General features: G+C 37.2%; 1 protein-coding gene across 6 annotated transcripts in view; it reads right to left on the reverse strand.

Annotated features, from left to right (window-relative positions):
• SLC4A10 (solute carrier family 4 member 10) overlaps positions 1-17269 on the reverse strand; it is a 187066-nt gene that overhangs the window by 11200 nt on the left and 158597 nt on the right. For all 6 annotated transcript variants that reach the window (XM_053982049.1, XM_053982052.1, XM_053982048.1 and 3 more), the window contains 8 exons: positions 11245-11350; positions 8472-8633; positions 8115-8228; positions 7456-7617; positions 4476-4727; positions 3170-3238; positions 790-963; positions 132-254 (listed from right to left, as the gene is read on the reverse strand). In XM_053982049.1, coding sequence (XP_053838024.1) covers positions 132-254; positions 790-963; positions 3170-3238; positions 4476-4727; positions 7456-7617; positions 8115-8228; positions 8472-8633; positions 11245-11350 — 1162 coding nt within the window. The remainder of the gene's footprint in view (positions 1-131; positions 255-789; positions 964-3169; positions 3239-4475; positions 4728-7455; positions 7618-8114; positions 8229-8471; positions 8634-11244; positions 11351-17269) is intronic.

Consider the following 17269-nt stretch of genomic DNA (forward strand, 5'->3'; position numbering starts at 1 on the left):
CAATGTTACACTTAGATACTGTTAACAAGTCTGCCTGGTACATGGAATGTGCCTTACAGAATTTTCTCTAAATGTCTGAAAGAGAAATTGATAAATGGCTATACACAAAGAAACCTGAAACCATGACCCACCTCTTTCTCTGCATCTTCCAGTTTCTTTTTCTTGCTCTCAGGCATCAAATCATCTAACCAACTGAGCTCCCGCTTGGTAAAAAAGAAATCCATGAGTTTTCGGACAAATACCAAAGCTAGGACCTGAAAAGATATTAATTCAAAGAATTAGGAAATTAAGTAAGTAAAACAGACAAATAGACTTGTAGAGGAATTCTTTCAAAAGTGACCGCTTTGTAGCTAGAATTTTATCCTTTAATTTAAATAAGCTAACAGCTGCTGTTCCTTTGTTCAAATGAAGTATGGTTTGAAGCATTTAACAATCACTGAGGTCAGTAAATATCTTCTGTTTTCTATTAGTGGAATCATCAGAGAAATCACTTAAGCAGCAGACCATCATTATTTTTCCCAAGACACAGAACTGTTAGGCTCCTTAGTTCAATAAGCAGTCTTCCTCAATAAGTGAATGTTCTTTCTATAACAGGATTTATTAATATTCCTTAAATAAAAAATAATTTTCCCTAAGAGAATATAAGTTGGGATATCCACACATAATCAAAACACAAAATCAAAGCAATATTATAATTAACTGCCCAAAATTATACTTCTCTTCAATAATAATTACCCACAAATGAAAAGAATTAGGGATTTCTAGAGGAAATAAAAAAAAAATTCATACCATCATAGGAAAGACAATGGCAGCTCTTGAAACCTTTATAATCCAGAGAAGCACAAGACAACTCAGCTGAATTATAGTGAAGAGATGGACCTTTCTAAGAGGAACATGCCTTAGATAAATAAAATCTGGCTGGTGCTTTGCAGGCATCCAGAATAACTTTATCCTGTCAAAAAGCTGAAAGATAAAATTTTACAAGTTTGGATCAAAATGTGGTGTAGGATCATCTATGCTGGCATTCACACACTGCCTAAGAGATCCTGAATATCCAAAGAATCGGGCTTGTTATTCTAAAGGCAAAAACTACATAATTAGAGCAGCACAGAAGATACTCCCTCAGTAACAACCATAAGCCTTTAATCTAGACTTTAGTCCAGCAGTGGTAAAGGACTTGTCTTCTCACCCACTGAGCCACCAGAGTAGGAATGAGAAACATGTAACTTAAGCGAAGTTTAATTACTTGGATAGTCATACTTCAGTCCCTTTCCATTTTAATGCATGTGTCTCTCTAGGTTGTATTGCAGATGTGCTAAAACATTGCATTCTGCTGAATTACATTCTACATAGCCATACTGCAGGAAATACCCTGGATTTCATCCGGTGTTACTACACTGGATGTTAGAAAGCCAGACTTGAGAGTGGTCACGAATCAATTGTGACTCCACCTGAATGGAAGCTGGTTGATCCTGTTGGCCATGTGTACTATCACTGCTTTCCTAATACATCCTAGGCTCCTTTTTCAGCCACTGAGCTCTGCCTCCTTTAGCACATAAAAAGCTGCTCATGGAGGGACCTCTGCAGTCTTTTATTTCCTGTGAATGAACAACTTCTATTTTACTTCACCAGACACTTTATCCCAAGCTGTTTTCTTCTCCATATTTCACTTTATTCACAAAACCAGAAATAGAAAAGGAAAAAAAAAAAAAAAAAAAAGGAATGAATGCCGGAAAGCTGACTGCCATGCAGCTAGGAAGATATGTGAGAGGTTCCTATTTTTCAGGCCTATTTGGCTCCATACTGACCTGAGACATTTATGTCATGGCACAGTGATGATGGTGATACACCAATTCTTCCTGCATGGATGAGCCATGCTATATTCACACAGCCTTCAGCAATGTCAAGTTTTGGAAATTTTTATTGAGCATGTGCAAACTGCATTTTTTAAAGGCTTATATTTTGGCCAGATTTGAGTATATTTCTTTTTCACAGAAACAGCAAAAAGCACATCCTCCCACAAAAGCCATTTTATCAAAACTCTATTCCTTATCCCAGCATGGGGGAGGGAGATAAGGAGGGGGATGGTATCACTTTTCCAAGTAAAGATATCCAGATTTCAGTATGCCTTAAAAACACTCCCCAATAGCGTAGTGTACTTTCTCACACCCCTGTTCTGAGAAACAGCTGAACCATATTAAATTGAAATTATTTAAACCTCAGTAAAACCCAAACTACACTTCTGAGAATATCAATCCAAAGGATAAGAGATAGGCAAAGTTAAAAATGAAGAGTCTCTGAATGGAGACCACCAGTCAAAAAAAAAAAAAAAAAATCCCAGCTTTGCCTATAAATGGAGGTAACTTGCAATCAAATCTAATGAAAAAAACAATCAGAAATTTTCTTTGCTTTTTGTATTTGACCTTTTGCACAGTATAACTTGTGTTTTCACTGTGTGATTGCTCTTTCTCAATTGTCTTGGAAGGTGTGTCGATGCCTCATGGGCTAAAGGATTTGACATTGTGCCATTTCATGCTGCAATCAGCCAGGAGAAAAAAAAACACAGTACAACCCCAACCTGAGTGCTGGAATGCCTGCTTTCTGCCAGCTACTCCTACTTGAGGCCACTGCAGGAATGCTGCCCTTCCACTAGACTTGACCCTTCATCCCTGCAGTGCTGTGGCTTACAACAGTTCCCCCTCCCTGCCTGGACTGTTTATTTGCACAAGGAAGAAGACGTTCAGAATTTCACTTATGTTACTTTTAGGGCAAGTTAGCCCTAAAGGCAAAGTTCAAGATAAGTGTAGCCCTGCAAAGGAACTTGAAAAGGCAGCATGCAAGCAAGTGAATGGGAAGGCAGCAGAGAGGGAAGAGCCCCTAATAGTTATTAACTCAGTTTTTAGGCTCAGCAAAATTCTCTTGATAACAAGAGAGAACACAAAAATGAGAACCCAAAAAATAGGGGGGGGGACATGGAGCACAATACCTAAAGGGAATACTCTATTTAGAGAGAATCCATTTTCCTTTTAAGTAGTGACTTTCAAAAATATAAGGTTGGTAACATTCCTTTAAGAATATACACAAAAGCTAATACAATAATATAAGAAGAACAGCAATATTTTTTATAGAAAGCATCAGCAATAACGCACTCATCATAAATCAATTTTACCTGAATTCCCTTTAGAGATGAAGCACCCATGTAAAGAAACACTCCATAAAGTACTGGCATAGGAATAAACTGCACAAACAAGCAGAGAAAAAGAAGAGCATATTAAATACTACTTAACAATTTTAAACGCTTCTAGAAAGACATTCAAAACAGTTGAAATACAAAGTGCCATATGCCTGCATTAATCAGACAAGTTGTAAATTCAGATCCACTCAATTATAAATTAATAATGTTTCTCAGAGTATAAAGCAAAATAAGAATCTGGCTCTGTAGTTTTATTTTCCTCTCATGGCCAGTTATTACAATATACTTAATTCCCTATTAATAAAATTAACAGAACTACAAAAAAAAAACATTAAAGCCTTAATTTATACTTAAATTCTTTACTTTAAAGACAGCTCAGAAAAATGTTCAAGAGACACAAAATACTTCTTACTGCTAAAAATAATATTTTGTGCTGTAAACATTTTAAAATGGGTGAATGATTCTATGGAATGATTTTTAAAGAGACTACTTAAATGTTCAGGTTCACAGCATAAACTCATGTGTAGGTAAATGAGTATGTCAACAGAATCTGTTAGAAATACTAAATACACAAAATACATGTTCTATGTGTACTCAAAGGGAAGGCTTTATGATATACTTAATAAAATACTGCTGGGAAGTACAAGTTCTAAGGGCTTATTACCCTCACTGCGACAATATTCAAGACTAAGTTCTGATTTTCTTAAAGCCAGTGACAAAACTCTCACTGATTTCACAGAAGCCAGATAATTCTTTAAAAAGTATTACATGTATACATGGTATTATATATGACTGTAACTAGACACCCTTTTTCAGGACACTGGTGAGCTGTCTTGAGTATGTAGGAAGCATGAGATAATTTTTCTGTTCATTTCCAAGAAACAAACCATAGAACTTCTCTTGCAACTGTGAAAATATTTTTAAATTACTTGGAAACCACAAAATGTTTTTAAATTATCTAAATAAATTTTAAATTGGTATAACACGACTGTTTCATGGTAATTTGCCATGGGCCCAAAGTATTAACAAAGTGTGAATACAGCTCAATGGCAGAATTCCCTTTGACTTCAGTCAGGCCAGATTTTCATTAGAAGGTTTTTATTTCAAAAATGCTAGGCACTTTATTAAGCAAAATTAGAATTCCACTTTAAACTCTCATTGTGTAACATTATGCTAGTTAGTAATATGCCTGGAAAGGCACATTATTCATTAAATAATACAGTAACAACAGTGAAATGTTCAGTGCAGTATTCTTTAACTTTCCCTTACTTCCCCAAATTACCTTTAGAATACTTGTCAAAAATACAGATGAGCCCATAAGGATAAAAATCATGAGCCCTGTGACTCTTTGCTCCCGGATTCCAAGAAATTTTGGCTGCTCCCCTGGAGCGGAGCACTCTGATTCCAGTTTTAAGCTGTTCACATGGGAAATAGAGAGGACAGTGGCTGCAACAAACCATGGCAATCCCATAATAGAGCACACACCAAGCATCACTGCCACCATGAGTAGGTCGAGGTGGTATCCACATCCTTTCTGTTAAGAAAAGTAAGGATGGAAAGAAGATGTAAAATGACATCTGAATTAAGGAGAACGCTCCTGGCAGGCGTTCCTAATGAGCAGCTAGACACAATTGAAAATTTGAGACTTGTAGGAAAAAAATAGCTTCCTTCTACATGTTATCCAGGCTGGGTCAGTAGGGATGGCAGACTGGTTATCTAAAGGGAATTTGGACTGGTTCACACTCAGTGCTCAATGTCACTGGTCTCCTTCCAGTTACAAGTTAGGTGTACCACAAATCCACTCTACAGTGAGCACCAAAAAACTTTCCTGCTTATAAAACGGATACTGGTGAGACACTGGAAAATATGTACATTTTCTGGTTTAACTAAGTCTCTTCTGTGGATAACAGTACACAGAACATCCAGCTGCACTGCCAACTTCCCACTGCACTAATCTTAGTAGACACTCCATCCATTCTTACAAAGAGGTGGAAAAGTAAGTATTTTTATTGGTCCCTACATAAAAATCTGTAACATTTCCCAAGTCAGTTTATGCTAGAAGGGGCTATAAAACCACAGTGTTCCTTCTAAAGCTTTATAAGATAGTAAGCACATGATATACATTTCAGTAATGTACTTTCAATCTTAGATAAGAGCAGATAGCTAAAAAATAAGATACATTAAATTAAAATATAGAATCAGGTACTGGTTTATTGGTTTCCTTATTCAAACATAGCATCATAATATCCATACGAAAAGTCAATACAAAACCTTTGGACTTGGATCACTTCTGTGGTGGTCAAATGCTACATAAATTTACCAACAGGTGGATAATGGTTTGCTTTCATGCATAAAACCCTTTGGTCAAATCTTAGATAAATTTAAAAACCTCCAATAACAATCTTCACTTGAAAAAGAAAAAAACATCAATGCATCAAGCTTGGTTCTATAGATATCTGCTACCACAGCTGAACCATAGCTGAGTGGGATATTTCACTTCAATTTTAGCAAGTATCCAGGACCTCCTCACAGCTGCAAGCAGCAGCTCAAGCTATTTTCCTTTAAAAAGTCAGATAGTTAGCCATCTCCACAAAACTTTGCAATATGGCAACAGATCCAGTGTCATGGTCTGATGAAACAGCGATGTTCATGCAAACAATGTGAATATGTTGAACCATAATTTTGCCTGTAAACCCATGCAAATGCCTTTTGACATAAAAAAAGTAACTAAACTAAACTTGGAAGGGTTTGCTACAGAGACTGCCAAAAGCTGAAATGTGCACTATCCAGAATTTGCTATGGGAAGTATAAAAAAAGAGGGGAAAATGAGTTGGAAGCAAACAAATCATTTCTTTATGAAGACAACTTTTACTTCTAAAATGGGAAGCGTCTGGGTTTATGAAAATGTAAGCCACATATCAAAATGAAAATGCCATCTTATTTGCTTACATTATTTAAAAAGGGGGAAAAGTAAAGAAAATTAAGACAATCAACTCTAGCAATCTTCCCTCACTCCCCAAAAGTGCTTATGAGTCTTATCTCCAAGACACATCTTGACAAACTCAGAGATGTGTCAAACACAGATATTAGTTACAGGCACAATGCACTCAAAGAAAGAGTTTAATTCTAAATCCTAACTGAGACACCTTTTTTTACCTTCTGACACATTTATGAGGAATGTATCTGCTAATGCATACAGAATCCGAGAGCATTTCCTCACATTCAAACATGATCTGAGGAACCTGACATATGGGAAGAAAAGGAAGCATAGCAACAGGTGATGCTACACCAGACCCCAGCAAAACTAAAACGCAGCAAGACAAGGGGGCAGCCAGGAGGACCATCTGACTCCCAGATGCCAGTGCTGAAAAAACACATTCCAAAGCTTGGCAGCAAATTCCTGCATCTGTCAAGTTAACCACATGCAATGCTATGGATTGACATGAAGAGCCAGGCTGACAAAGAGGGCAAAAAAAGAACATATCAAATGTCACAATCATCCAAGAGGAGGCAATGCAAAGTGAAGGTTGCAAATGCATTTTGCTAAAGCAACTTGGGATTGGATTGCTGCTTATTAAAAGTATGTAAAAAAAAAAGCCTAAGCTTGCTGCATATACATGTACAGAAACCTGCTGCTAGATTTTGCCCAACAGTTTTTCAGAGGGGTGATGTCCCTTTTTCTCTCTCCATCTGTAGGCAACTAAAGTGTTAGAGAACAGAGCAGGAAGTTGTCCTATGTTGTTTTAAGAACCCATTGTGCCTCTAAGGCTCAGTTTTATTCTTCTCCCTTCTTTTACATAGGAAGGGCATTAAATAAAAGGATGGGTTGAACCACAGAGAGCAGGATGAAGAGAGGGGGAAAAAATCTTATATTACAAAATAACCCCTGAGTGATTTTTAAAAATCCAATCCAGTAGAACAACACTGTCAATACCTGAAGAGGCAATTAATATTGTGGTATTTAAGGGGATTATCAATTTGAAGGCATTTTTTTAAGTGAATGAATCCTACTTATACTAAAGCACAGAAGGCAGCACTTTTTAAACTCGGAATCTGTATTCCAGATAACATTCATAAAGTCTTCTGTAAGGCAGTGGATCACTGACACAGGGCACAGGTACCACACAGACCAACAAAGAAAAAAGCATAAAAATTTAAAGGGGTGGTTCTATATAACAAACTAGCATACTAAAGTAGATGGATGCACATTACATAATCTGAAGCAGAAAACAACAGTGAGAGAATAAATTTTGACTGAATACCTTTAGTTTGTGCTCTTTTCTATTGATAATGACAGCTGTGATCTGCTGGTCCATAAAGATAAGGATAGTACAAAGCAGGGCTGGAATTACAGCAGCTATCACTGTCCACCAAGGATTAGGCCCCAAAGGAGTAATAAACCAGCCACGATCATCTCTGGTGGGCTATAAAAACAGTCATGCATGGCCAGTCAGAACTGTAAGGATTATTTACATTTCAATTTCACAAGAATACATACAAAACATTATTAGGATATGACTTCCTTTAAAACCAACCTATATAGAGCTCTAAAAAACATGCTAGACTTCCTCTGATGCCAAATCGAGAAATTACATATAATAAAATCATCTGGGTTATTACAGACTTGGTTGCACTTGATACAGTAAACCTAAAATTTGGAGGAAGCCCCAGAACATTACAGTAGTCTAGGATTTGGGTGATTTGAGCCCTGTTAATTTCTGCAGAGATAACATTAGGAAGCATGAAAGGGCCTGATGGGAGAGGTTCACTTACATGATCCATAAATCAGAGAGGTTGCATAATACCTTGTGAACACAAAAATTTTAAAATACTATCACTACTCCCTAATGATGATGATGATAAAAAATTATAAACCCAACTTTGCAAAATGATAAAGTAGTGCAATTTATCAACAACTTACCTTAAAAGCATTTGGAACCTGAAGTTTTGGTGATGGAATTCCAATGGCGTAGTCAATTAAAACCATGGACAAAATAGTGAGAAAGACAGCAAAATCGCTGACAACAGAGCGTACCTACGATTATTGAGAGAAATTACAATTTTAACTGAAACATTCAGATATGATTTTTCTTCACTGTTTTAGTACAGCTTACAGCTTTAGCTTACAGCTAAAACCATGCTTATTCTGATTGAAGTTTCTAACAGAGGAGAGATGCCCTGTCTACTTCACCAGCAGTTAACTGAATTTGCAATGCAGACGGAATTCATGCTTAGACATGACTAATGACAACTTTTGAATTGAAATAAGGGCACACACCTTTGTTGGGAAGTATCGGCTGGTCTTGAACTGCTTCAGAGTGGATGAGAGCGTTACTGTAGAGAAGAACAAGATGACAGACCAGAAGAGGACGTCTGGAACGTAAGGGCCATGATGACCACAGGCTCGCCCAACAAACTCACCATGAAACTTTTTACATTCCTATCAGGGAGAGAAAAATAGTATTGTTCTAAAAATTATCCATGCTTACACTAACATTTTTCTTTCCAATTTCTTTCCTAAACTGTATTACTAGAAATAGTAAAATAATTTCTAGATATTTATTCTTTTAAAACTTAAAACTCACTATGTGCGTATCTAGTCTACATGGAAAATTCCCAAAGGAATCTCTTTTTTAGCCATATTAAATGATGACGTCACTAAGACAGACCATAAATAAAGTCATTAACATAAAAACAGGGTATTTTCAAACTCAGCAAGTACACTGATTTATTTTCTGTGTACAAATACAGATTTACACTTACTAACACTCTCCAAGTGTGGAAAGCAAAGTTCAAAAGGCACAAAGAGAAAGTCTGCTCCTGGTGCATTTTCAGGAACTGCTTTTTTGTTTTCACTTCACAGCCCCAGCAATTGAAGAAAAAGCTATTCAGGACGTGTGGCACTGGCCTAAAAGGAGCCCAATACATTTAATTCCACACGGGGGCAGCACATCCCGCAAGTTGTCTCTCTTACAAAAAGATCTGATAAAATGCCCGAAAACCCTAAATCTTTAACATCAATTATATTTAATATAATTTATTATTAATATGCAGATACAGTAGAAAGCATTTTCAGTACTTCTCCACTACTATCCTTAGTTGTCTAAAACCATAAAGAGTAGCTCTAGAAATGTGAGCTACCAGCTCTGGACTCACAATCCTTTCCTTCTCCTTCCCAATTCCTACACACTTATTAAGAAAAATGAAATGCAGCATCCAGAATCAGAGATTCCAGGCATAAATATCCTGCCAGATCAGGATCTTTTAGTATTAAATCAAGTGTGTCATTGGCTCATCACACTCGCTGCACAATTATCCTGTTATGGGAAACTTTGGCTTTGAAAAAAGATTGCCTTGGAAAAAAAACACAATTGCTATTTGATGTTCGATGACTGTAAGACAAAGGAGTGCAAGTTTTTTTATACTGCTGTAGCAGTAAACTTGGGATGAAGTTCATCATATGCCTCTTGAAGAGGATTTTGTCACCATCAAAATCCTCTTCACACTTGGTCCAAAATCCTTTGCTCACACTTGGTTTGTCTTGATAGCAAAAAATAATCACTGGGTTTTAAGAGAGAATGAGAATCCAGATCTTCAGAGACTTGAAACATTTCAACTAGACACAAGAAATGTATGAAGATATGAGCAGCAAAAGAGACATAATGGGGTGAGTCTGACCAAATATTTACAGACAGCAATGTCTCATTTCTTACTGTAGTTCTCTAGAACAGAAGTTTCTTGATGATGCTTGCAAGAAACAAAGACATAAAAGTACAAAAAAACCCCAGTTATTTCTTTGACAACTATAGGGACTCATGGGAAAAGCTGGTCAGTTATAATGCTACCTATGTAAACTCAAGTTTTGGTAATAAGCTTTCACAGAAGTTTTTAAGGGTTTTATATAATGCAGCCAGTCTTTTACATTTATAGTTAAAACAAAATCTGTTATTTTAAATCTCCTCAGCTGCAAATGTACTCTGAAAAACACTGTCAGAGATCTGAGAAAGTGAGAGGAGGAGTCTGCTCCTGCACAGATGCTCTTAGAGTGTGCTGCAATTTTGAGAAAATTCATTCTGGACTGCTGGAATCCCTCAGGCCAGCAGTTCTCAACTTTCTTTTTGCTGTTGCCACACCAACAGAGTTGAGGAGCAGTCCCTGCTCAGAGGAAGGCATGGAAGCAAGACAGAGCAGCCATGGAAGACAGCTCTTACTTAACATGAGCTCTTCTGCATTCCTGCCTTCGAAAAAAAAAGAGCAGTATCTTCTGGAGACAGTCCACTGGATTGGCTTTTAAGTGTTCAATTTGATTATGCCTACAATTTGGTAAATTCAGTTATCTCTTCAGTCTGGTGTCTTTTGCACTCAATTCTCTTTGACTGAGTAATGAAATGATCCGTTTGCGAGAAAAAGCGGTGGCCCAATCTCAACACAACATTTTAATCAAGTTGTAAATGTCACTTTGAAGGCAAACTTGAATTATATGAATCCTTTAAACATAGCAAAGTGTACTGTTAAGAAACTTGTTACACATTCATGCAAGCCCCACTAAACTGTAGCTTTATCCTCTTCCTCCCCTGGGAAAAGAAATTACAGAATTTACGTGAGAAAAAAAGTGGTCACTGAAGAGAAAATGCTACAAAATTTCTCCCCATCCTCTTTTTTATAGCCTGAACTATTGCAAGACTGTTTCAGGGGAAATAAATGCTTCTGATTCTTTCTACACAAGGGAACTCTGGTTTTGCCATCTGGCAGAATTTAGGACAAATTCATTGTCATTTGACATGTTTGACTTAATCTCAGCCAAGCTCTTGTGCTAGTGTGTCAAGAAGGTTCCAAAGGAGGGCATAAAATGCACACACTTGCTGCAAAAAGCTTTCAAAAGGAGATAATGCACAAAGTTAATGTTAATTTTTGTTAAGGCTCTTTTATTATTTATTTGAGCAAATATGAGCAGGAAAAAATGATATTTTTTTAAATGTATTTGTTGCAGTAAGATGGACAAAATTATTTATGCCTATGCCTTTATTTATTAAGTTCCAAATTTTACTTACTGACACAGTTAGGTTCCCCCATGGCACATCAGATGCAGATATATTGTAGTCCTGCCAGTACTGTAAGGTTTTATTGCTAGGATGTTCTGGTTCCACACAATTGCATCTGAAAATAAATAATTTTTTTCCTTAATAATAAAAGATATATCAGACATTAATCCCAATTATTAATTTTATGATACATTGAAATTATGCTCTACATTGACAGATAATTTTAGTTCAAATGAGTTCAGTAAATGCATGCTTTGAAGCAGTTTATAGTTCAGTAGCTAGTGCTATTACTGGAATATCATTTGCTGTGAGGTGCATATGCATATATAGTACGTAACGTGACATATTCAAACCAATGATCACATTCAGTTTTACCACCTGTTTTCTCCCTTGTCTATTGATACTTCTGAGCACAGTTTGTAACACTAAGAATATGCTGGTCCTGTTCCACCCTCTTACACCTAACTCTTCTCTCAATGGACATTTGATGCTATGTACAGTTTGAGGCTGATCCATTTCTCAAATAACAAACTCTCTGTATCCTCTTCCTTTCCTAGATGGAGAAGTGCCTTTGCATGCAAAATTGCCCAACTACCCAGTCTAACTGTCAGGGCTCTGAATGTCAGGATCACCAGCACCAAACGCTCTCTGAACTCTGTGTCCCTTGTTTTTCCTTTCCCCACAGCTGCTGTAAAAGCACACTTTTCATTTTAAATTGTGTATTTTAACACACAAAATGTGACGAGGCAGTGTAGGAGGACAATAAGTAATTTAAAAATAAGTAATTTAAAATCAAAATTAAGTCTTTAAAGCCTCTGAAGCAACTGTGGGAGGCTTTTTCTTTGACAAAGCCTTCAAAACGTCCAGGATACTCTGTAGATCCTACTCTGTAGGATCTAAGATGTCAAGTGCGCTTTGCAATACGCTTTAAATTAATCCTACTTAATAATCTACAGCACCATCTAGTCTGCTAGTGTTTTAATGTGCTTATGATGAATTTAAATAAATTGTGTACTCTCTGATAAAATTTTCAGCTGGGGACAGGATAACATCTGACTATCGCGTGCAGAGCCACTGAGCATAAATTGCATTACAGCTGTAGCAGAATATAAATTTATTCACTTACCTATGCCATCTATTTTCTATGTGACTGTTTATCTTTCCACAAAAGGACAATACTCATCTAGATTTGTATGATTTTCTATATATGAAATTCTACCATCTACACTGTGAGGACACAACACTGACATTCTATTTCAATTACAATACTATACATGTGACAACAGCTGCATTTAGAGAGGAAAAGATGCAGGTTGTCTTTGTGCAATTCCTTGCTTATTTTAAATGCAGCTATTTCCAAAAAGAAAAACTCTCACAGCCCAATAACAAAAAATAAAAAAATTTTAAAAAGCAACTGCATTCAGAGAAGTAGAGGGCCTGAGCCAAAAGTCCTTGACTGGATCTTTCAAACATATTTAATATGCTTTGGATCAGGCCCTAAGTGCAGAATGAATGCGTGTTCAATGCGTAATTCAAAGTATTACAACATGGGGTAAATGAAGCACATGACTACCAGTGAGCTAGAGTAGCAGAATAAAGCCAACAAACAGTAGGGCTACATCATGTATTGCAAGGGAGTATTGGCTGTTCATGCAACAATACAGAGGTGGCTGTGTCAGGTTACTGCTGTTTCCTGGCAGCAAAGGAGCTCCCTGGCCCTGGTGTCCATCGCCGATCGCAGACTGGCCGGACGCCGGGCCATGGCCCGCCGGGGTTTGATTACAGCAAGCCAGGGTGACATGGGCTGCTCACTCAGTCACTTCCTCACTAGAAGGGGACACTGTGCCTGTCGCCAGCACTACATGGTACAGCTACATTGCTGCAAACTGCAAATTTACATGTAAAGGTTAGAGGAGCCAAAATTTCTATTTCCTCCGAAACGTGACACTTGAAGCTATAGTTTAATACAGCTCAGGTAAATCACCTTCAGATGACATCACTTTTTTGTTTCCATAGCAATATCACTTTCCTCCTGCACAGCATTCCCGTTTGGTCTTTAGCAAGTTTCACAGGCATTTAGCAATGGCAGACTAACCATCAGCAAATAAGTGACTTGTGCAAACTACACCCACGCAGACCAAAATCACCCTGCACAGTGCTTCTGTCCCTGAATGGGGGCAGAGCTAGGCCATAACTGCAGAGATCAGATCCTGTTTCTATTCAGAAGACCATTCAAAGAATGATCTCAGTGTTTTGATATATACAACATTGCATTACTTTCAATATTGTATGTGTTTTGGCAACACTGACATTTTGATGTGAGATTGTATCATGGTATTAGTGTCATCCAGCATCCAACTAATTGCTTAACATTATAGAACTGTGAGATAGTACAACACTCCCTGTCCATCCCAGAAAGCACAAATGAAGGTACCATTCAGTGCCAAAACATAAAAACATTATCTACCAAAATGTGTTATTTCATAACAGATTTAATTGCTTCAATGATAACTATTTCCTAGTGTAACTGACCTTCAAGGAAAATCTCACATTAATGAAATAATGCTTCCTACTTTAATCTTTTCAGTATTTTAGTCCCTTTCATTGCCATTTTTACTTTGAGTAGTTTTGCCAGAAAAAGCAAAATACGCTGAATAGTTAACACTAACACATCCTTCTATTTTCCTGATAAAATATTACTCAGAACGCTGGAATAAGCAAAAAATTATTTTCTCTTGGGAGTTCAAATGCTCTTACATTCTGGTAAAGTTGTTTAAAGTGCTGAGCACTTGCCCACGACAAGGGATCTGTGTGGAGTTTATGCTATTACCAAATGAGTAATAGACTATACAAACACCTGTACTTTCTAAGCAACATATTCATCTTTAAATACAGTACCAACTTAGCAATGTACTCTTGTCATTGAGTGATAAGTCAGCAATCATATTCCTGATACTGAATCAAAAGATTCAGAAGGATTCTTTTGATTCTCTTTCATCGTGGCTAGAATAAAGACAGGGAAGAATCTGGCACTGGTTGTGGTAGCAAATGCATAGGTGTCACTATGGGGGGGGGGCACAATCTTTGCTGCCAATCTCAACACATCCATTTTATCACACTGATGACAGAAACAAATAATTTTTCATCTTTATATTTTTGGCTATGGCAAGACATTCTGATCTCCTGGTAGCAATTCAGACATTTAAGCATAGGTGACTGTACACTCCATGGTATCTGTGACCTCCATGATGAGTTGGCACATATGAGAGGATCTTCATTGACTCATACCTTTGTTTTCAAAGCAGCTGGAGGCTGAGAGATCTAAAATGGCACTAGACACCCAGTCACAGGTCCCTACCTATATTTAAAATGTCCATATTTTGCAGCTAGGCAGATATCAGTGGAGTTTGTTTTCTTTTAGAGTATTTAAAAATCTAATACAGCCTAATAAAAAGTGGAATACATTTCTGAGGTAGATAAATAAACCATTTCAGACAAGACAGTCTTCAGACAACTCAGAACTGTTGTAAGATTAGAACTGACAAAATGAGAATGTAACAAAGAATAACCTGAACTTGCTAGCTAGAAACAATAACCAGAGCAAGGAGTCTTTATTGCCTATACACCTTGCAAAGTGCTCAAGAAATCTCTGGCAAATCAGAATGGAGAACAAAGGTAGACTAGAAATAAAAATAATTAGGACTGCATCACAGATGGGTATCCCCTGTAGCCTGCATCTCTCTCCCTTTTATAGGAGGATCAAAATTGTTTAGCACCAATTCAACTATAACAGCATAGGCAGTATAAGGTCACTCCCCTTCTTTGTCCCCCCTAACTCCCCACAATTTCTTACTGTTTTAGGTTTTGGTTCTTAAGTCTCAATTTTGTTCATTAATTAGAAGCAGCCATCCTAACTTTGCTGCATGCAACATCTACAACTTGTCCTGTTTTCGGAGAGCAGAGCTAGGGGCTGACAACAGCAACTTCATGAAGTCTCAGAAAACTAGCAGTGCTCTTTGTTCCACAAAAAGAAGCGTTATCACTATCCTTAATAGCACCAAAAAGACTTTCTGTATGATCCCTCTTTCTCTGGACTATGGGAAAGGGTATGTTAGTTAGCAAACTAAAAACCTATCACTTTTTATGTCAAGCTGGGGAATATTTTTCCCCTCCTTTTTAGATTAGCAATAAAACATAAATATCATGGCTGCTCAACAACTAATCAGGTAAAAACAACTTTCATCCTGACGTAATTTTCTGTTAACTGCAAAACAAGAAACTTATTACCTACATTTATTTGCTCAATTAAAATTAAGCTCAGTCTAGTCCTTCCAATCCTTACAATATCCACCTCTTACCCCTGATTCTTCAGCTTCTTCTCTTTACTCCGTCATGCATGCTCTGCTCCCCACACAGACTTCAAAAAAGAGCCTCAGTGTTTTTGTGAGTAAATAAACCACACCTAAATGGTGCAGCTCCCTTTGAAAGCCCTGTTGGCCATTCATCCCTTGGCAGTTGCCATTTTTCAGTAGCAGGTTTTCAAGACTAGGAGGCACTTACTATTGATGATTTTATAAAATTCAACAGGCACTGGTTTGGATCTCTTATTTTTCCAGCATTTACATATTGTAAGCTCCACTTATTTATACTAGATAAGGATATGAGCTTCTTCCTGATTAGTCAATATACCATTTCCCCTTCCTAGAAAGGAAAAATGCCTTTCTGGCTCACTTAAGACACCCTGAGAATGAGATTTGCTCACTATGAATATTTATAATACTTTAAAAACTGCAGGCAAGTATGACAAATAAGTTGCAAAATGTGCTTGTTTAAACAATATGTCTCACTGAATATCAGAGCACATATTTGGTAGTAGTAGGAAGGTTTTCCCCTAGCACAGAGGACGCTCTGAGCATGCTGTGCACTGATCACATAACAGAGACAGAGGAAGATGAAGTATGAAATGGAAGATAGCATCACTAGGTTTGTTTTTAAAGTAAGGTATATGTGTAGGTATTCTTTACATTGCCTTTACAAGGCTGAAGTATATTAATAGCATTATGCTATGCATGTTTAGGTTTTCTCCAAAGACACAATTTCATGGGAATTATGGGCGTTCACAGAATCCTTCTGTTTGTCTAACAACTTCTATGGGAAGAGGACAATAACAGTATCATGAAATTATATCTTCTCTGCTTTCTCATACCTACAATACCTGTATACAATACCCTGGCATTTTATTTACCATATATTCCTTCTTGTGCCAACCTTCATATCAACTAAATCAAAGGCTCAGTGGAGAAAAGACTGGAAACAAAATAATTAATAGTGATGGAAAATGGACTTGTCAGTTAAGTTCTATTCTCAGTATCATGAAACTCTTTCACAGCACAGCTGTCATGGCAAGACAAGATTTTTTTCTTCATTTATTTATGAGATCTGCCATCCGGAATTATGACCACTGTTATGTGGCCCATCTCTGACAGTCACGAACATCAGTAGGCATCCACATATATTCTCTAAGGTTACAAGGCTGTATAATTTAGTTGGTTAAGTTCAGGAGGAAAATAGAAAAGCCTTTTAAAGCACCTAAACTATGCACTCAGCAGTACAATAGTTTTGCAGAGAGAGAAACAAATCTGAGAAGGGGAACTGATGTTAGCCTGAAGAAATCTCAAAGAATCAGGTTCTTTTGGATAGCACATCAGGAGGAAAATGGTGGTTTTTTCAATAGGAAAGTCTAGAAAACAGATTTATAATCATATTATAGCTTTGTAAACCTCGAAGGTTGGGTTTTATTAGCTATCTGGTGCAGTATGCAGTCCGTGCATTTGCAGCAGCACTATGGTAGGTAACTGCCATACACAGGAGTTCCTGTGCAGAAAAGCAGTGCAACTCTGGGGGATATTGACAATTCATCTGAAAGCTTTCACTGTGAAATATTTCTAGGATGTCACTTCACCCTGCTTCCAAAGGTAAGAGTGCATACACTTGAGGAGAAGAGGTTCAGTATAATGCTGGTACAGAAATAATT

This window comes from Vidua macroura, chromosome 7, assembly GCF_024509145.1.
Source record: "Vidua macroura isolate BioBank_ID:100142 chromosome 7, ASM2450914v1, whole genome shotgun sequence".
Lineage (NCBI taxonomy): Eukaryota > Metazoa > Chordata > Aves > Passeriformes > Viduidae > Vidua > Vidua macroura.